Here is a 22988-nt window from a genome sequence, read left to right as displayed (position 1 = left end):
CTGTTCGCAAGCGAACTGTTTACTAATTTCAGTTTCTTTACTTAACGCCTTCTGAAGTACTTACGCGTCTGTACATACATATCAACGGTTACGTTCAATTTTTCTTAATTGTAAAACCGGTAAAACATTAATAAGAAAAGTATAATTAACAGATGTCATTAACACAAAGAACAACGTATTTGATTTATTACCTAGGAATTAGGTGTTTTTTTTTTTGTTTATCCCGATATTATGTTAGCTGGAGTTTATAAAAATAAATGAAAATATAAAAAAGGAGCACTAGTTTTTGTCGAAGCTAACGTGTGATTTAGTAATTTATCATTATTAAATAAATCACACAAGTGGCAAATTACACACTTCGGTGCGGTGCTGGTCGGTCACAAAACCTATAGCCAAGCAAAAATCCATAGCCGAGCGACGACTTTAGTTGACAGCCGTAATATGAACGCACGTGGGAAAGCATCGTCTTTAGGCGTTTTTATTATTCAATTACCAAAATATGTAAAATTTAGTTATGAATACACTTAGGTGTGCCAGACAGGAACTAGTACAAATTTCCGGAAAGCACAACCGGGCAATAGCATGAAAGAAATTATTGCCACCGTCCCTGCCAGAAACGTGAAAAGATACTGCCGTCATCCAATCAATTTTTCATTTCTAATCATAAAACTCAACATTATGAAAATACCTAAAAAAAACGCTGCATTAATTACATCACATGTACTATCCGCTTGTAATAAAAACACTCTCATCACAAATGTGTTAAAGAGCAAGACGGGCTCAGTGACGCTGCGCGAAGCAGATCGCATCAGGTATGAGCCGGCTGTGTGCATTCACCCGTGGCCGTCGACTTTTGTCGACGCTCGTACCGAAGAAGTTAAAGGTGACATACTAATCGTACTCTAAGTAGCAAGTTCTGATGAGCGTATGCTATGCGTTTAATGTTCACACTACTCACAACAGCGCGAAGTAAATAACGACAGGACAGTCAATGGAGATAAGAGATCAGTTTAAAGGATCACGAATTTTGGATTCCTATGCGTATTAATTTTAAAACGTTACGTTGGCAGTCATGTCGCGCATTAATGCCAAAACGTTCGATAATTTAAAAAAAATTGTGACAACTGTTTTCCTGAGACATATTTTAAATCGTCGTAAATTTTTGCTTATGCTAAAAAATGGATCAAAAAGTCTGCACCAAATATTAAGTAACAAAATTACCAAACGTTTATTATTAAAACACGTCCGCATATTTATACATCTTTTGAATGTTGACTTTAAGATATGGCTAAGGTACCTCGGGCAAACGAAAGGTTTATCGGTGATACAATATGCTCTTAGTGAGCTGAGGACATATGAATAACGAAGAGCGTGTTGGGCGGTCGAGCACGTCAACAAACAAACAAAAACATTTATGAAAAAAATATATAGTATTGTCCAATTGTCAACCTACCGTTAAATAAAGTGGTGGGGACACATGAATTGTCTATGCGAATATGTAATTCAATTTTTTCGATGATTTGGGCATGAAACGGCTTGCCGCAAATTTTTACTAAAATTGCTCAACTTCGACTAACTTTGTCTGCAACAACCCAGATTTGTTTCAAAGGATCATCGCTCGTGACGAACGACTGATTTATGTTTATGACATTGAAACCAACATGCCCCACGAACCACGACCGCATCAATTAAGGTAAAATGTAAAGGTTTTGCTTACAGTTTTAATCAATTGTCACTCGGTAGAACGGTCAATAAGAAGCATTACTTACGAGTTGTATATAAAATTTGCGACGCAATCTACCGAAACGCCCAGATTTGTGGAAGAACTAATATTGGTTATTGTATCATGAAAACCGTTTGCTTACACATAATTGCACTGTGTGCGAGTTTTTGGCCAAAATAACACCCGGATAATGTTGCACCCATCACCTAGTCCTGTTACGTTTTTTACAAGCACTACACTTCGGTTAGGGTGACAAATACAATAAACAATTATTTATTATCACATATATATATTTAATTATATAGATTTTTATGAATAAATTAGTTTTTTTATTTAAATTTCGCGGTACAGAAAATATTATTTTTTAAAATACATTAAAAACATGATCTAAGATGCTTGAGACTTTGTTACAAATACTGCTCTGCGTAACGCTAGGTCACCAAACATACATATACAAAACATGTCTAAAACAGTGTGCTTGTATTTCTTGTTTAATGCGGTACTGTACAAACGTATTTTTATCATTTGAAACATTTGTTTACGTTATTGTAAGTATAAATTTATAATAAAATAACAATTAATACAGTGACAGATATTATCATCATTAGTTTTTATAATGGGTGATAATGAAAAACAAGAAAAGGATTTTACTGGATATAAAATGCTAGTAATTAGATGATTAGATTTTGGGGAACATCAATCTCAAAGTATTGATTAACTAGTATTTCTGCCCGTCTGTTAAACGGTATTGCTAATTAAAAGTTGAACAAAGACACTCCTATTAATTGATAATGTTCCAAGCAACCCAACAAATTTATTGCACAACACACAAATTTATGCACTCCAGTGGAGGTGCTTTTTGCCCGCCTTACACAACTACCTTAATGTAACCAATGGATCACGGCGTTATGTCAAATTTTAGGGTTTAATACTTACGGCAAACATTTAACGAGCTTCGCCTACAAGATTACTTTTTGCAGAGGGATGGTTTTAATTCAGTGAACTGGACGAGGTCGTTTCTCACTATGGATGTGAGTTATCAACTTATTCTTATGTTCTTCAAGCTGTGCGACTACTTCTTGCCGAAGCATTCCCAAAGTACCTGAACCAGCCGGAAAGTCAGATCACCATGCCGTCTGTTTATCTAGACGTCTAAAACCCTACGAATAATTGTAAGCTGCTGGCCTTGGTTTACGTAATCTCTTTTCTTTAATTCATATTGTAAATATTTGTGAATAGTACTTCCTACCGTGAAACCCAAAGATTAATTAAAAGATATTCTTATAGACACCGTACGTCCGACATAGCCATCACTTTATTGTATACAGTAACTAAGTACTTGAAAAATTACACTATTGTTATATTTATGACACAGTTTAAATATGTATGTTTTCCTATCTGTTAAATCTGCCACATATGGAATCAACATTCGTTTCTCTCTTTCACATTTCTGTCCTATATATATTTACCTCCCGTCTCTCTTTTCAGGCATCGTTTTTCTTTGTACAAATTATAAATTCTGTCGTTTACGACTTCGTTGACTTTATATTTCTTCAGATAATTACTTTGTAGTACAAAAGCCTTGACGTTGTATTTAGAACAGATATTTATTTCATCGAAGGATCGAACCGAAATGAAAACAACTTTAGAACTAAGTACATAAACAGTTGTTGTTTATTTTGTAAATACCTTAATTAAAATGTCTAATATTACGTTGTATAAATAGAGAACCGATAACATTTTTTGAACAGCCGTCTTAAAGATAAAACACGACATAAAACATTTTTTTAATTTTTACTATTTAATCTGATTTAGATTTATTCGCAATTGCCAAGCATGATGATTATGGTATATCACCCCATAGAGATCTTTGAAGAAGGCCTATGCTTTGTAGTGGGCGTAAATGAGCTGAAATGACGGTCAAGGCTATATTCGAAAGTGGATGGGTGCTGTTAGCCGTTTTGGCTTTTACAGCTTCATCGGACTCAGGGCTCGCGGATCCGAAATCCGCGAGCTAATAAACTTAAAAAAAATCTACGTGTCAATCAAGACAATGACTACGTGTGTATATCATGAGAAGAATGCAAGAAGGACTCAGTTTCGTAATATCGGTAATGATTTAATAAACATAAGATTTTTCGCTGATACAGACAGTAATGTGTAAGAGGGAGGAAGTTTGAAGTCATATAAAAATAATTATGCAGTCTTTTGGTTACGCGTAAGTTGGCGAGAAGAGTATCTTCGGCTTATTCATGTACAAATTCCAACGCTTTACGAAGTATTAGTTAGATAAAAGCTTTTAGTATAATCCGTAAAAAAGAACATATCAAGCTGAGGTTCAGCTTTTTAAGCCGCTCTCGAAATGGAATCCTAAACGCGTTTCAAGTTTCAAGTCAGCTTCAAACCTCGTGAAGCCGAAACGTCAACAGCTAAACATGATTTGTACTGACTTTTTTGATGGTTTGCCGCTTAGCTTGATTGACGGTTTTAACTTTATAACAAATATCGTCGTTATAAACTTTTTTTTGCCTTATTGCATTTAACTGTTGTCGAAAATGTCGTAGGCAATGGAACCAATGGCTTATTAGACTTAATAACTTAAATGTCAAGATAACGAGTACTTCGTTAAGTTGCAATCATTGTCATATTGGCCTATAGGTACCCACTGCAAGGCATGACCTTCACCGAAGATGGCCACGATGACCGTCCTGCTCGCATTCAGCGACACCCCGCAATTAACCCCTACCCTTAACTATGTCGTTGATCCACGCCTCCACTGGTTCGTGGTCGCTACTTGAGAACCTTTCGGCACCAACGGCCGCCTGATGCATGCGGGATGCGCCGCGCCCATAGCCACTTTAGACGAGCAATTCTTCGAGTTCCGTCGGTGACCTTGGTCCATAGCTCTCTCTTTTGATCTGTGACAGGAAGCTATAGCTGCCACCAAACTGATTGACTGTGTCTCGGGTTGAAGGCTCCTTAACCAGTATAATAAATGCTATGTTATAACCCCCTAACCATCACTAGTATAGGTACCTGGTCATTGTTATAAATCCTGGTAGGTCCTGGTTTTATACTCTCTCTGTTTTAATCATTATATGCTCAACTAAAATTATATTTTCTTAAACCGAAATCTGTTCATCAGTACTTTATCTTACTAAATAATCTAGATTTCGTTATCAGTTCCATAATATAATACTAAAAATTCAAATGATCTTAGCGTATAACATAACAATTAGGATTTTCTACTTTAGATAGAACCTTTCAAAAACGTTATCAAATACAAGTGTTACAGATAATTCAAATAATAATCGCACCTGAGAAATAACTAGGTGACACCGTAATTGTTTACAAAATTAGTGCAATGACAAATGGATTATCAAATAATACAAATAATTAGGATGTACTTAAAGATAACAAGTACCAATTAGTCCACATCGAAGGTTTTCGGGTGCGTTAAACGTGACACCAAAATAAAAATAAAAACAATTAAAACTAGGTAAACATCATCAAGATTCAATGGGTAAGATCATGTAAGAAAATACGATTTCCTTTCCTAAAACATTTACATAAAATAAAGCGAGAACACATCCTTGTGGCAAAACTTTATTTCATGACATTGTGCAATTGTTACATCCTATATTAGGCAGGATAAACGCCAGTTTAAAAATTATTTTATTAAAATTCGAAGATGGAACTCTTTGACCAATCTTTAAAGTTCTCTAAATCTAATTTGTTCTGTTTCTTGCCTCATTTTGGCATTTAGTTTTCCATTTATTTATACAAATTGGCAGCTAATTATAAATTACCTTTCAAAAAAGAAATTTTCAGGTCTCAGCAACTTCAGCTATCTTTTGGTGATAAAGGTCTCGTGGGTCTATCTACAAAAGTTTCAACGAATTCAAGAGAGTGGTCACCCTTATTTCAATAAGTTTGCCTACCTTCAACAATAACTATTATAAACTAACATCAAAGTTTTGTGGTGATAACATTTTTTCAAATAAGTTAACTACCCGTTTTTCGAGCATGGTTTCATTTCTTCTATATCTAAAATGAGCGCCTCATTTTTACAGTCGGACGGTTTATTATACAATAAATATCCTCGAAAACAAGAAAACAGTAACGGCAGAACCTGTTATTTTTAGAATTCGAAAATAACGCCCACACAGTGTACTCCTTCAATACACAACAACGACGCGGTCAAACGAACAATAGAGTATTTACTATGACAGGTGAGGAATTCTTATATCATCATCACTATGGTCCTGACATTGCACCGTGGCTTTCATTTAATCCAAAAAATATGAGTAAAACTTCTTGAAATACGATAGTTGCTAAAGAATCGGTGACATGTTTGAAAACGATCGAATAGGAATTTATAGTATTAGTGATTTTACAGAATGCAATAATAAACAGAACGACAAGAGGGCTAGTGCAACTATAGTATTGTAAAAAAATTATATTCACCTCCCGTGTTATAAGTATGTAAATAAATATAAATTGATTTTCATTCTTAGTTAGTGTTTGAAACTGTATAGAAAAAACTATATGCAAAGGTTTTCTAAGCAACGTAACAGTCAGCAGAAGGACATTGTAGAAAATCATAACAAAAATTGTCATAATTGTCTTAAGTCGAATGACACCCAATAATAGCTTCTCTGACCTTCACATTACTGTCATTACAAGAATCGAAATAAAATATGACAAAACAGAATAAAAGGTAATACATGGGAAACTATCGTTTTAAGAAGCAATCAAAATGTCCGTCACCCATTATAGCAGTTTAAATAGACGTGGGCGGCATTGCCGCCTGCTAGCCATGTAACACGTGATCACACACGTGAATCTTCACAGTTCTGTGTTATTTAACTATATATTTGCGCAACTGCAACTTGTGACTCGATCAGCCTACAGACTACTATTCATTTTCACATAAATGTATTGAAGTAACACGCCAATGTAATAAGACAAGACAAAAATACCAACACAGCTCGCAATTTTTTATTTAACAAGCGCAAATCCATCTCGCTCGTGGACAGTATGGTTCTATGGGCAAATCAAGTCAGATATTTAGGTCGCTCTAAATTACTAACTTAATTTCGGTGCAAATATCACCAGCGCCGAAAAATGCGGCCCTCGTGTTCGGCCGCCTTTACGCCTTATTCAACAAAGAAATTAAAATGTCACTGCCAACTAGTGACCAAATAACGCTATAACAAGACGATTGACGTTTCAGTCTGTCTGCACCAAAGATATAAGGTGATATAACATAGTTGGCATGCTAGGCACGCAGAGGACGCTGCTGCCCATCCTCTAAAAACTTGTTTTTAGCTTCAGGAGACGCAGTAACGTTTCACGCTTAAGGTTACAAGGGCACCGTGTTACGGTCGCAATGACGATTTCCACGTAGACATGTACTTACCAACGTTCATTAAACAAGCATCGATCTATTATTGTGACTATGCCGTTCTATCCGAATTCGCTAAATAAATGCGTCGTCACCTATAAAACAGTTCCTCAGTTGACATTAAAACGTCGCGTCCTTCTGATGCCGAGACATGCTCTTGGCTATCCGATCGAGGCAAGGACAACAACAAATAAAGCTTACAACGCATTAAGGGGCACACCTAGTGTGAAATTTTCAAAAAATCGATTTTTTTTATTTTCATATTTCGATAGGTTATACCTTTAAAAATAACACTAAAATTTTGAATCGATATCTTAAATAGTTTTTGAGTTACAGCCATTTAAAAGAGTAGCCGCTCGGCAGTTAGGTAGTTGCATTGGCTACGGGACATACCTGAGCTACTGTTTGGAGTCTACCGTCTTTTCCAACCTTTGCAAATAGGATTCCGGTTTCTATTGTGAGCCTCCAAGTATACAGAAATATTTAAATATAATTATTTCGGTATATTTTTCGTTTACTGCCACGTCGCGTATTTTCGGAGCCAGATACATTTAGTTTTATTCTGACCGTTGTATCGAGTACTTCGTAAGCGCATTTTATTTAATTTAAAATGAGTAAACAATCTTCCTATTTAGATCAAAAGGGAACTCACGATGTTCCCAGATACCGATCAAAAACAAAAAAACGAAAATTTACTGGAAACCAACATACATCTGAGCAATCTACGGCAAATACAAGTACGTCCGCAGAGAAACTATTGCATAATAATGATGAGAATATTGTGATTGGCCCATCCCATGGATATTGTATTATACAGTTTGTCTCAGTTTTTAGTGCAATCAGCAATTTAGTGATGTGCAAAACTTGTCACAAGGAAATTACTTTTAATCAAGCAAGTCCAAGAGGCCTGGGGTTTAAAATAGCTGTCATTTGTGAATGTGGTAATTCGTACATTAATTCTGGACCAATGATCGATAATGCATTTGAAATAAATAGACATCTTGTTGCTGTGATGCGTCTTTTGGGCGTCGGAATAAATGGGATCAATCTTTTTTGCGGACTAATGGATCTAGCAAGCAAATTTTACCATCAAACTTTTGTTGGATGTTTTAAAAATTTGTGGATAGCTTCTTTAGCTCAATAAGCCCTTTTTGAGGAAGAGGAAGGTGAATTATATGGGCCTGGAATAGCAAATTAGCTGTAAGTATGACTTTAATCCATTTATAACAGTGAAAACTATCATTTTATCTTTAAACGTGTTTTTCTCGAAACAGCATTTTTTGAATTTGCTGGAGTGATTACTCAGAGACAAATGATCCGATCGCTATTAAATTTTTTTCACATCTTCTCAATATAGTTCTCCATACGATGACCCTCCAGTTTTTTGATCTGATCAAAAATCGGATTTTAGGCCAAAAACGACCAAAATGTTGGGTAAAAAATAACTTTTTTTTTCAACATGCCGCCATTTTGTCAATTTTTGATTTTTTGGTTCGTCCGAGGGTCATCGAACAGACAATATGTTTTTGTTTAACGAGAATTTTTTTTTTAGGTTTTATCAACGGAGAAGGCTGCAATCACTCCAGCAGTGGAGGACCTTTTTTTTGGCGCCGCCGGAGATCGCGTGTTATTTCAAAAATATTTAATATATTATTCCAAAAATTTTACTGTGTATTCTCAAAACATGTATAAATATACCCTTAAAACGATTGATCCACTAGTTTTTTTTTTTTTTAATTCCCAAAAATCGCCTTTTTTTGGCTATCACACTAGGTGTGCCCCTTAAGCAGCCAATCGAAAACAAGCCATCTTAAATAGAGGCAACCTCCGAAGCGTTAACAGTTTCAGTCGCCACTTCTAACACTAACGTTTTCCAAAGTGGTAGTTTAATAACATTATAACAATTCTGTTTTTCATGCATCCTCATTCAACTCTTAGTTACTCGAAAATATTCTTTCACTCTTATGCAAACTTACAGTTATCCGTAATTTGTATACATCACTCACATCTATTTGTAAACTACTCACGGTTAAAAAGTAGAAATATAATTTTATATTTACTGGTGCTATCTTTTAAGCATAACAAAAACAACACAGCCAAATTCTACGATCTTTGAATTGCATCAAGCTTTCTCTCGACAAAACATCCGTTTTGCTGTTGAAAAGCCCTTATGTATAACGATAACTTATATCGATTCAATCTTGTTTACAAATAAGTCAGAAAATTAATTATAACTGCTTACCTACATATTTCCAGTAACTATAGTACGGAGTAAGATTAGTAATATTATTTGATTTTATACGTGGTTCATACTAGAAACATGTTATATTTATGCTGTTTTTAAGGGGCAGTGCTGTCGAAATTAATTCTATATTTATTACACAAAAAAAAGGTGTTAGAGTTACTAACCTAAAAGCTAAAACTTCCCTTAAAGAAGTTTTTAAAGAAATTGGTATTTAACGGTTGATCGTGAGCTAAAAACTTCAGTTTGGCCCGGTGTAGATGTATAGTGCTGTGACTGAAGCGTAGTGTTGGTTAACGAAGCTAGGACTACTTGGTGGTCCCTTGAATGCGGGCGAGGCGGACGCGGCCGCCGGTATTGTGAGTACGAGTCTGATGAGTATGTGTAATCAATATATGTGTAATTATCTGAAAAAACTTTAAAACCAGTGAGAAGCACCGAATGCTCCGCAATGCCCAGAAAGTGCTCCGATGGACCGGAGGCTTTGTGGAGCTTTGTGAGTAATTTAGATACCTCGTCGAAGTTTACATTGCGCGAGGACCTTGAGCTCCTCGACAGAAAGAGACCCCGCTTGGGGCTCAGGGTATCATCGATACGAGATCGAGTGATCTCTACGATATATTTTATACTAATTTTTTGGCTGTTGTAGTAAACAATAATTATTTTTATTATTTAGTAATTAGAATTTTTAAAATTTAGATTTTTTGATAGGGTGTACAATACATTAATTTATATCAAATAAATTGCACATACATAAAGTTTTTACAACTAAATTGTCTACAAAAAGATTACACTTTTACACGTAAAAATTCTAAGGAAAAAAATCTGTTAGACTTATTATGTTCGCTCTTAGACAAAAAATTCATAAATAATGTAAAAATTTCCTATCTCTTCTAATGTATTACCTGTTATCGTCGTAAAATGTTCTAGTTTTCTGTTTAAACATGTAATAAATGTTTTTTTTTTCTAATTATTAATTGCATTTAGATCTTAAAGCATAACAATGTTATAAATAACAAATTAACATTCATAATCTATGACCTGTTACGTTTTCCTAAACAGTTAAAACACCAAAAGAATACAAACATAACTTATTAAAATAGTATTTCAAAATTATTGTAAAAGGATAATAGAGAATTTGGGAGTCGTCTTAATAAAAATATCAATTTATGTCTAAACGGGCACAAATTTATTGATAACATACGAGTCTATATAATAGTAAAACGTGTGACAGAACACAGTCGTTTGGGACAGTTAAATAAGGTCGTTGCGTATCATGCGGAAGTATAATAGTACATACAGTTCATACAATATGCACCAAGGTAACAAGATGAACATTGACTAAACACTGCAATGGATAACTCGACGCTGTCTCAAAACTATCGAGCGATTAACAATTTTGATAAATACTTAAGTATCAGATCAGTCAGTTACTATATTATGAACAACAGATGTGGATTGTTACCACACATAGACCGTAATCAGTCCAAACACTATTATGTGTTATATAATCACAATACTAGAAATAATTTACTTGAAAAATATTATATGAATTGATTTTGGGAATCCAATATTTTCTACCTTTATTCCAGAAGTAATTTTTGTAAGAAGTGTGATTGTGAATAATTGTATTTAAGTTAATCCAACAAAGTAATTAAAACCAATGTAGCAACTGCATGTAAGACCTTTAAACTTATCTTGATCTATTTTATATTCACAACGGTTACTATTTATAGCACACAATAAAACAAAGTATATGCGTAGAGACGACAAAACGCTGTTCTTAAAAGCTAAATAATTGTTATAATATAAAGGAATAAAAAGTTAAATTTAATATGTAGAATTTTTACCTTAATAGGCGAGTTAGCTATACCAATTCATTTATTAATATCATACATTAAAAGAATTTCTGTTTATAATTCTGGATATTACATTAAATGTTCTTTGAAAGAAGTATACCAAATAACTATTGCAAGATTGCATTGATAAGATCTGTTTAAATCATTTATTTTTATTTTAGTTAAGTTTTACCCGGATATAACAGACTTTAGAATATTACAAAATTACTTTATAAATAAGAATAATTTTGAAACTAACCAATTTTACGTTCGTCAGTATAACAAATGGTATCAAATTAAATATTAAATCATTGTGTACCTACTATATGTTAAATCGCACGGCATCGTATTTAGAAATCAGAAGGGTTGGAATAACCCGTTTTAGCAATTAGGTTCTTCTTATTACCTTTTCACTTGCTGGTGGCGTTAAAACATGTGCCATCAAATTTTAAAATGTATCATATTTAAAACTAAATGACAATAATCACCATTTTGAGCTATTTAATTATATACCCTATTGTCTCTTTATCTGTAAATAATTTTAAATGCATTGAATGGTGTAAAAAAAATTGTCTGATGAAATTCATATAGATACGATGTATACTCTCTGGCCATTTTTTCGCGGACGAATCATAAAGCGACATTAATACATTTCAGTTCAATTCAATACAATACATTTAATTTCAATAGAAGTCGAATTTTGCCACAACGGGTGAAGTTTTCTAAGGTTCCCAGAAATCTTTTGTGGAATAAGTGGTGGAGTGTGTGAACCACATTTCCTCAAGTAGTAAGGATTAAACATGTATTGGAAAAAAACAGTTGTCACAGCTTTGCACAATGATTAATATACAGACTAAATTTAATTTTTATACCTCAAGTTTGAATATTTACTTTTAACTAATGTGTATGTACACTTTACAGAACACAAGTGAAAAATACGGAAATGTTAAGTCCAATAGCAAAAGTTCCGAGTTACCCAAAAACTTATAATCATTATAAACAATTTTTATATAAACTCCAATCTAATAATTACGTAAATGAAAACCTAACTTCAAATATATTTAAATTATTACTACAAGGCTATTTTAACTTATACCCATAACAATATTTTCAAAGATGTTATGATGGATTATGTTCTCTTATATGTAAATACTATTGCGGTTTCAATATTCCGTAATATAAATTTTTAACTATAAATATCATTATCAAAGAATCACTAATTATTAATTTATCTACATGGTATACATGTAAAGCAGTATATTGTTTAAGGATATTGACATGAAACTAGATTAAGGTCTAATACAGTTCAGTATGAGCTACATCAGACCGGCATCCAATCAAAGAGAATTTAAAAAAAAAGTTAAATGCTTTAAGTATTACATATTTTGTAAGGTCACAGAAATAAACAAAAAAATCTATGTATTTATACTTAAACTAATCATAAAGATCTTCATCATTGTCCGTAATGTAGTCCTGTAACAAATAAATAATAAAAGTTTTTATATGCAAATGTTTTGGTTTATTTAAAGAACCAACAGACAGATCCTAGGTGTACTGTTTGATATTTAAAGAAAAGTATTTTTTTTAATCATTTTTGAATATGGACAGATGTCTGGATCTTTCCATAACCAAAGAAACTTTCAATTAAAAAATATAAATACATACATTACTGTCAACGGCTGCTATCTCTCGCCGAATGATATCTTTGATTTCACTTTCAATGTCCATATCATCTATAGAATCCAAGGAGTCCTTGCGTTTAACGTTCGAGGGCTGTTTTATTTCTGTACCATTTTGAATTCTGTTACAAGCAAAGAATATATAAAAGCAAAGCATTTATTTAAATATTACCCAGTAACATTTATTTAGAATCTCATTTTAAATTGAAAATACACCACATTTATCTTCAACATATACTGAACAATAAATAATATTATCAATAATTTGTTATGAAGGTAAATTCATAAGCAATACATATTTTAATACCTGTCATTATTTTGGGACGGATTCCATTTGCCTAGTTTTTCCATGTTTTCTTTCTCCTCAACCAGATTGCGATCCAAATTAATTATTTTGGAATCAGGTGGCAAGTTTTCTAGTTTACTGCTGTATTCGAACCCAAACTCTTGCTGAAACAGTTCCAACTTCAGCGTTTCCTGTTGAATAATGAGGTTGTGTTCAATAAATATGTATTTTTCAGAAAATCATGCAACATATCAAGAACTTAGTGGACTCTCCGCCTAATAATAAATTTGTAAGATGCATGATTTTGTCATCAATGTGGGCAATTGTTTGTGCGACAGATGTGGATGTAGCTAAAGGACAGCTCTTTACCTGCACTGGACTGCCTGTCAATTTCACCCTGCGTACAGTGAACATTACAATATTTTAATGACCCCGAATCCCAATACAGTTAGTCTTAGTTGTAAAAAGATGTAGTCATATTTAAGTTTATTACATTGTTGTATTGGCTATGGATTTATATAAATTCAACTATGAGAAGATTACAAGATCTGTTTCATTTCCACAGATCCAGATTTTCAATACAAAGTAGCACTCTTTCCTCCTCATGACAAAGGGAAAGTATTCCATTAATATCTAATTTTTCAAATCTTATGAAATTGTTCATGGTAACAGTAAGGTTCCAGCACATCTAAAACAATTTCGATTTCAAATTTGAAACTAGTAATAATACCGAACCTAAGGTTTTTTAAACAAACAGCCTTTCATTCTTTATTTAACAAACGTTAACACGACTTGGTCTATGGTAATCAGAGAAACAATGTTGGCAACTAAACCTTTGCATCCTTAAGATACTAGTACTTATTATTATCATGCTTCACTACATATAGCACAAAGCCAAAAAGACAATTCATCCTACTCAAGAATATTTATGCAGGCATCAGTGACAGATTTAATTTGTGTTTTTAAAAATTATTGTCCTTCAACATTAAATTGAGAACAAGTTAACAAAGCCTTTACCATTAATTGTTTGCTAGAATGAAACAGAAAAACTAAAATATAATCATTAGTAATTTTACCAAGAACTCTGGAAATAGGTTTTCATAATGCTCAGGATCGGCAAGGGACTGTCCGGATTTCTTGTTAGTTGCACCGACTGCCTCACGCCACAATTTTACCACTTCGCATACCTTCGACGGAATATATGATCTGTAATCAAATTGTTTAAAATCTTTAAATAAACATGGTGTCAGTAGTACTTCCCCAATATTTCCCAAGTCGATAGCAACACAAACACGATTCCCATTTACTGTTGACTTCACCACCATCACTGTTAAGAACTTAAACACTTTAAAATAAAATGCAAACTTTTACACGCTTATTCCATAATATTTTGTACCTTACTGAATGCACTTTTACAGTAATAAAATAGTTTACACGTCCACTACATAACTTTATTTTTTTCTTTATTTATTTAAGCAGAGCACATATGGCTCAACCATAAAAAGTAAGATTAAATATAATAAGTAAAATAAAATAAATTGAAATATCCCACCTGGCAAAGAATGTAGCTTCAGGAAGCTTTCCACGGGTAATTAATAGCTTGAGGCAATTCTCTAAAGAGTTTAGTGTGAAATATGCAACAAATGCTATGTTGTCTTGTCCTTCTTCTGCAGCCATTTTAGCTACATCTTCCAAAAGTTTTTGATCTCCTGAAAAGAAATGAGATTTCAAGTAATTTTTTTAAGCTGCAGTAACCCATCAATAATCTTTAGTTGACAATCAATAATCATTATTCATTAAAACCTATCACTATTATTGAATTGCCATAATCACCAGTTTAGCACTCCCTCTATCTAGCAAGTTCCCGCGACATTAACTACCTTTTCTTTTTTTCGCAACTTGTTGCAAACTGTATACATCAAGTTCTATTAAATTGACATTCAGGCATGTTTCTTTTACTTACCTGTACTGACAGCGAAAAGCAGAAGTGAACTGTAGTCGTGCGCTTTCTGATAGCATATCTTTGTGAGCTCGGTATCAACGGCGGCAGAAGCCGCGGAGCCCAGTCGAGACCAGCGCGCCGCGGAAGTACGTGACGGCTCACCCTCGGCAGCAGTGGCCTCCTCCGCCAACTGCCTCGCACGACGAAGCTCCCCAAGAGAGAGCGCTAATTCAAACTGGTGCTCTGGCTCCGTCGATACGGCCAACGCTTGTTGCTTGAAGCCCTACAAAATATTATTACTTGTTCACACACACATTTAAGTAAATTGCCCATATACAGTCAAAATTGCAAATTCAGAAATAATACCTAAAAAAATATTAATTGTAAAAATTATTATTTTATTCATTATTAATTACGCAAATGTATCATCTTCATCATCAGGTCAGCCGATAGACACCCACTGCGCCACTTTTACCGATCTTGTTCTGCTCATATCCAGCTACTTTCCGTGACTATGGAGTCAGTGTACCTATTCGAAGGCTATGGCCTCATCTACCGACTCGTGGTCGCCACTTAAAAACATTACGCCCTCAAGGGCCATCACTTATAAGACTGATATATCTCACTACTGTCACTTAAACAAGCAATTCTTCGAGCTACATCAGAGATCTTGGGTATTATGTGAATTTCTTAATTTTTTATTCGATCTCACAGCGGAGTTCCGGGCATAGACCGCTTCATAGCTCTTTGGGGGACCTTGCGCCTTCTTATATAACCCATCGCAAACCCTGTCCCAGATCCAAAAGTCATCACCAATAACACATTGAGCACAGACTTTCGTCAGATAGTGCGGTAACTTGGACGCGAAGATGTTTTGGAGCATCCTGAATGCTCCCCAAACGAAAACAAAAATACAAGTTTATGCTCTTCAGATTCTGCAATAAATCTATTTTATACGATAACAAAACAATTAACCTGCTTCTCAAGGAAATGAGCCACTCTGGTGCGATGGTCATACGGAATAGTTGGAAGAACTCGGTCTGCGGTTTCAAAGTCGCCGCGCATCACTGCGGTCTGATATTCCAGCACCGGCAGTAACAGCGAGTATGACACAATATTGAGTTCTTTATCGTTTACATACAGCCTGAAAAACAGTTATTAAAATTTTATAAAGACAATGAGATAATGGGGTATTGCAGGATGTAAAGTGCATTATAGACATAATCTCATTTATTTTTAACCGAAATTTTAAATTTTTCTCATATGTTCCTTTTTAAAAATTTTAAATTCAATAGGCGATCATCATTAATCTCTAGGGAAGATAAAATATTTGCTATCTCACCTGTTCTCCTTGGCAACATATCCAAGAATGTACATGGTGTGGTCAAGGTGGGAAATGGTTACAATCTCGCCGCCGACATAGTAGTTGATGCGGTTTACGGAATTTGTATAAATGAAACAGTCGCCAATCCACAACCCTGTCTTTACAGTCTCGTTAACTTCCCCAACAACCTAAGAATTTTAAGTTCATGTAAGTATACTGCAGATTTTTTTCTAACATTTCTTTCTAATTTAACTGTATCCTTATAAGTTATGCTTTAAAATTTTTATTTTCCAAAAATAATAAGAATACTCGTATTATACAATGTTACGAATTTCCAAATAAAATACTATTAATTATTAATAAATAATAAAGTATTGCCCAAAAGCACGGAATATGTAATCCACATATTAACATAATAAAATGATTATGTTAATATGTGGATGGATCTTATCATAATATTAACTTTGACAAACCTATTCCACATGAAAATTAAATACTAGTGCATGATTTTATGTAGAGACAACAAATAAAAATTACTTTCACAGATTCTCTTATATTGAAAAGATATGGATCAGATCAGTAGCTGCAGCATTAAGGCTCACCTCAAATGCATCCTCAATGCCATCTTCAGTGATGTTATTGTTGGATTCACGGGCTCGCATTACTACTGCTGCATTGTAGCGTAGTACATAATAAGTTTCATCAGTAGCCAAGCACACCAGATTGCCACTCTCAGACCAGAAAACGTGCCTTGGTTGAATCTCGATCCTAAAAATAAGAATAGAGTTTAACCATTAGATATTTTGGATTTGCAATTATAAGCCCGACGCCCATCCACTCTTATACACTTAGACATTAACCACTTAATGTGTGACGAAAATGTTATTATTATGCATAAATAATGTTTAACATAAAATATTTTCTTAAAATATTAACAAATGCATAAGATGAGATTGAGTTTATAATAAACAATTATAGAGGAAAAATTTCTCATGAAAACAATTTCTTGGTAGTTAAACATTCGCTTGGCCCGTTCACTAGGTAAATTGATGAGAAACTCAACAAATTTTAAGTTTTTTGTTAATTCTTAATAGTTGCTTGCATTTTTGAGTCATCATTAAAGAAGCAAAGAGTCATAAAATTTGTGTCTAATACATACCACAAACTAATTTTATAATTTTTTTAATGTCTTATTATATATTTCATTGCATTAACAATAAGATTGGTTGACATTGTACTACAGGTTATGTGACAACTTTTGTTATAGTTGCAAACAGTTAATTAATTTTATCTTTCGCATATGTAATTTTGTTAAAATCTTTTATTTTCTTTCGCTTGAATGCAAAGAAATGAATCACTTATAAGTATCTTATAACCTATATAACTTTATTATAAATATAAACTTGTAACTTAAAGACCTTGATGCATAGTCAACTAATTAAATCTTAACCATACACATGACATGCCCATCAGCAACCATATGCTTAATCCAACTAGCCCAGCAGTTTTAAAAGAAACAAGGTTACAAAAGCATGCTTCGATTCGCTTCACATGAACATTGAAAATTTTATAGGAGTATTAATTAAGCCATTATATTCTAGAATTTTATATAATTGCTGCCATAATAAGCTTTAATAACATATACCATTAAGCTATCATATCAACGATGAAATGCCTTTTTTCTATTAAAACTTTCAAATAATTACATAGATGCTACAATAAAGCAAATTTGCAATGAATTTTATTTTCTGCACCTGAATTGGACTAAAATGTCCAAGTAACTTTTTGAAGGGAAGTGATGGAAGTGATTTGTGTTTAATTGCTAAACATATTACACAAAGAAATTTATACTTAAGTAAAATGGATTGTAAATCCTAAGTTCCTTTACCTCCTATCTACTCCTAACTAATATCCTCTTTTAATATTATGGAACTAAGAATTGTATGCCTTAATCAATTAATGCTCTCTCTGTTCGCTTTTGCTGACATAAGCAATATATTCAAATTTCCCAGTCATCATTCATCATTAGCTCATGCTATATTTTTCAAAGTGCTGTAATGTTTTACAGAGTGATAAAAAGAGTTATGCCACAAAAAGTTTAGAAAAACTAAAATATGCTTAGAGTACAAAATATTTCCACATTTTTACTACAGTCGCTAAGCTTTTGATGGTTTAATAATGGTTGATTTCGCTATTGCCATTTTTGTTCAATAACATAGAATAACACAGTACATAACATTGTCACATAGAATATATAGAAAAACATTGTGGATTTATCTTACCATGTTAAGTAAAATACAAACTTAATGCCAGGAAGATATCAAAAATGTTAAAAGATAATGAGAAGAAAACTAAAAATTATGTTTTCTAACCACTACATATATGAAGAATGTACAATGAAAAGTATATATATATATTAATTTTAAAAATTGCCATATAAACTGATATACATATACTACATGTAATTTAGTAGTCTATGTAAAAATAAATGCTTGTAAAGAAATTTGTGTATGTACACGATAGAAGTTTTTTAAAGGGGTAAATAAATTTTATAATTTTGAAAATTAATTCAAATACCTGTGAAGAATTTGAACCCTACAATGAATAATAGATGAAACAAAGCAACAGATAAATTTACAAACCTCCGAATTAACTCCAAATGCTCCCAATCATAAAAGGAGAAGGCAACGCCACTTATCGATTTCACTCCCAGCATGAAACCTCCAAATATACCTACAAGTAATAAGCAAAAATAAAATACATTTTATACTTATAAAATAGTAGTACAGATATTGATGCCAGTATTGTTACAAAGATAGCTATTTAATCTCATACTATAAACATATTAGCTTGTAAATGCAAAAATATGCTAATTTACTTGCCTTCTGCACCATATTCTGGTTTGAAACTTTTTCTTTCTTTAAAATTTTTGAAAACCTTTACAGTGCTAGAATTTTCCAATGTTGCATATTCTGAACTGTCAAATGCCCAAACAAACTCTTGTGCAGTTCCGAATGCCTTATTTCTTAAAGCCATTGCTGTATATATGATATATTCTCCATCACCACAAACAACAACAAAGCGACCATTTGGGTTATGTGCAATTGTTTGAGGATAAATTTCACAGGAACCCATATCTTTGGCGACCACAGGAACTCGCTCACCATCTTTAATTTCAGTACCTGAAAAATGATTATTATGGCTTAATTCCATATTTTATAATAAAAAACTTAAACATTGACATATTCAAATTCAGCAATAAATATTTACAACACTAACCTTCGGGTAAAGCTTTTAAGTTGACTTGCTGCATTTCGGAATGTTTTGCCCAAATTATCTTGCCTCCATTGACATCCATTGATATTGCTGGCTCTTCCCGGCCTACCTTTATCATTATGGTACCTTCATCATATCTATAAATAATTCTTAGTTATATAATATACAGTGCAGATATGTGATAATAAAAAATTATGATGAAAAATTTATCAATTATGAAATATTTATAGAGCATTATAACATTAATGACAATACATAAAAATAATAAAAATACTAATTATACAAAAGGTAATTAGGATCAAGGATTGAATCATCTTAATTTTTCTTACCCAATGGCAACATTGTTAGATCCATGCATAGAAGAAATAGTCCACACCCTTTCAAAGCCATAGTTTAATGAAGACTCCAATCTGTAAGTTCCTGCATGCCAAATTCGAACAGTACCATCTTCTGAGCCAGTGAGCAAAATTGGCAATTCTGGATGGAATGATACTGCTGTAACATTCTGTGCATGACCTTTGAACAAAGTTAAAATAAAATACCCGGAAACAATGAAGAATTTTCAATAACATGGTGATTTATTCAACGCAATAACTGTACACATGCATACACAATACAGATGCAATATTTTGGCTTCCTACCTTCAAGTGTTTGTACGCAGGTTTTGTTTTGATAGTCCCATATTTTCACTAGACGGTCATCTGCACCACTTATTAAATAAGGCTTGTCACCGCCATGATAATAGTCTACACAATTTACACCTTTGTCATGTCCTTCCAAAGTAAAGTTAGATATTGAAGAACCTAACTGCCAAACCTGTAATCAATTAAATAAAAAACCAGTTTCAAAAATTCTATTACCTGGTTTTAACTAAATAGAATGCACAGCTAACCTTCACTGTGGTGTCAAGACTGGCACTAGCAAATGTATTGTTGTCCTTTGGATTAATTACAATTTGCATCACATAATGAGTGTGTCCTTCAAATACTTGTTGACATGCCCAATTGCGATCCCAGTTCCATAACTTGATGAGCAAATCATCTGTAAAACAAGTAGAAATTAATACCAAACATCATTTCAAATTCTTTGAAGATTTTCAATTAAGAATATACTATTTACATATAACATGTATATCTGTTACAAAGTTTAATAAAATACTTCTTATACTTCCTAACAAAAATCTTATATATGTACAGCCTAAAAAGATGAGGTGCGCATGGCAATTACATTTATTGAATGCAAGATTTTATTTATTGTTGGTCCAATTTAAAAAGCAGTATTAAATTCAAACATATATTTGCTCAACACTTACCACTGCTGGTTAAAATATAAGGTTGCGTAGGGTGAATGACAATGCATCTAACATAATCAGAATGAGCTTCGAAGGCATGGACTCTTTCTAGGGTATTGTAGTTGAATACTCTTATTTGCATGTCATCTGAACCAGTGATAACCCAGTTTTTCCTCGGGACAAACTTAGCGGCCCTGACAGGTAAATCACATACCTGAAATATTATTAACAGTATGTAAAGAAGAAATTAAACAGAATATATAAGGGTATTACCTAAGGTTCTAATATTTGTAAAGACAATTATTAATAAGAAAAAGATAATTTAAAGTACAGATTAAAACTGTCTTTAATCATACCCATTAACAACTAGTAAGTAAATCAACCCAGAAGTCCTTTTCATTAAAATAAATTAGAAGAAAGATAACTGTTATTAAAAAAATCTGTTTCCCTTGCAAGTAATAATTGTCATAAAATTGTATTAAGACAAGAGTATTAGGAGTAAGCCATTTGGTGAAATAAAGATCTGCATTTCTCTGGTTTCAAGACTAATTTTAAAAATTCTTATTAGTTAAAAATATTAATGTTTTAAAATTTTATAACTATTCATCATTTTACATGCATGCAGTTTTAGCCTCCAAGATCAAATGTACACACCATATTCAATCTGTACTCAACAGATTCAATAATTGCAATGGACAGATAGCATTTGTGTTATAAAACCTAAGAAAATATAGGCAACATGCTTGTAAATAACATGGATATTAAACCAATATATAACATGAGGTAATGGTAATTTTGATCTTTAAAAATGTAACTGTTACAACTTGACAATGATGTAATTAAGCCTCCCAATAATACCTGCACTATATTATTGTGTACATAGCCAATATGTTTATAAATTATCAAATGTAATGCAAGAGACAGAATAAAATATCATCTATAATGAAAATCATGATATATTTAATGTTATACATAATAATAATTGGTTACACATAACTGTTTATAATTTCACAACTTTTGTTACCTCAAATCTTTTAATCTGCGTGTGAGTCTCATAATTCCATATGTTGACATCACCACTGTACAGGGAACATAGGAGCCATGGTTCTGTAGGATGCTGATCCGCACATTTTACACGGTCACTCCTAGCTGTCAGCTTTCTCTTAATATCCAGGCGTAATGGCTTAGGAAAAAAAATTAAATCTGTTAGAACTAAAACATTCAGATGCATTATACATCATCATCACGTTGACGTTAAGCCGACATAACTGATACTGATGATTAAAATCGGAGCACAATGCTGAATTTTATTTCTACAGCCATCGTATAAAATTGCAGGTTGTTAAGTTTATTATTGCGCACTAAAACTATTTCTTACCATTTTTTGAAGTTAAAACATGAAAAATTGTCATACAAAAGCAATGTAGCCGTGGAAGTTTGACAGGGAGGGAGGACGTGTCACTTTATATTTTTTCTTACGCTACGTTAATCGGATTTACGCACAAGAAATTTTTGGATACTTTTTCATACATAGACAATTACAGACTTTCCATAAACCTATTTCGATTAATACAATTATCATTATTATTTACCTTTACGATTTCTAAAAATGCATTTATATACAGCATCATTTAGTGATCGTCATTGTCGAATTATTAAAAAAAAATGTATTCTTAAATCGATTTAACTCCTAATACAAACTACGAAGGTCTCTCAAATCTCTCAAAAAATTATCTTTATTTCTTTTTTCAACAAAACGATTGTACCTTATGACACACATTGGATTGTGATGTTCCATAAATAGGGGCATTAGTATTAACGTTATTTTTCATTTCTTTATTAATATTATAAGTGAAAAATCAGTTCACAATAATTGTTATTAATTTAGTTAATATCAGATAAACGAGTATCTTGAATTCAAATATTAACTCTACTTCAATTTAAATAACATAAAAATACAATTTCATTCCTAAAACAACC

At 32.8% G+C, this 22988-nt stretch overlaps 1 protein-coding gene across 1 annotated transcript; it reads right to left on the bottom strand.

Annotated features, from left to right (window-relative positions):
• Window positions 1–12575: 12575 nt before the first annotated feature.
• Window positions 12576–22493, bottom strand: beta'COP (coatomer subunit beta'). Its single transcript, XM_068776717.1, has 18 exons — window positions 22387–22493; window positions 22033–22191; window positions 21030–21222; window positions 20610–20758; window positions 20359–20533; window positions 20047–20233; window positions 19721–19854; window positions 19324–19623; window positions 19084–19174; window positions 17044–17209; window positions 16460–16629; window positions 16093–16261; window positions 15139–15400; window positions 14728–14884; window positions 14252–14381; window positions 13197–13366; window positions 12876–13011; window positions 12576–12683 (listed from the first exon to the last, which is right to left on the bottom strand). The coding sequence occupies exons 1-18, from the start codon at window positions 22387–22389 to the stop codon at window positions 12645–12647; spliced, it is 2790 nt and encodes a 929-aa protein (XP_068632818.1). The 5' UTR covers window positions 22390–22493; the 3' UTR covers window positions 12576–12644.
• Window positions 22494–22988: the final 495 nt, after the last annotated feature.

The sequence above is a fragment of the Battus philenor genome, unplaced genomic scaffold (assembly GCF_028537555.1).
Source record: "Battus philenor isolate CCGP_79_NKW_IND1 unplaced genomic scaffold, ilBatPhil1.0.hap1 SCAF_1, whole genome shotgun sequence".
Taxonomy (NCBI): domain Eukaryota; kingdom Metazoa; phylum Arthropoda; class Insecta; order Lepidoptera; family Papilionidae; genus Battus; species Battus philenor.
The sequence above is the reverse complement of the archived record's forward strand: the minus strand, read 5'-3'. Positions and strand labels throughout refer to the sequence as shown.

Bases quoted from the DNA above. Each gene is read 5' to 3' on its own strand.
- beta'COP (XM_068776717.1), bottom strand. The intron at 19,175-19,323 runs GCAAGTAAATTA...TATTACTTGTAG, and splicing joins ACCAGAATATGGTGCAGAAG to GTATATTTGGAGGTTTCATG. The intron at 15,401-16,092 runs GTTAATTGTTTT...AATATTTTGTAG, and splicing joins CTCATTTCCTTGAGAAGCAG to GGCTTCAAGCAACAAGCGTT.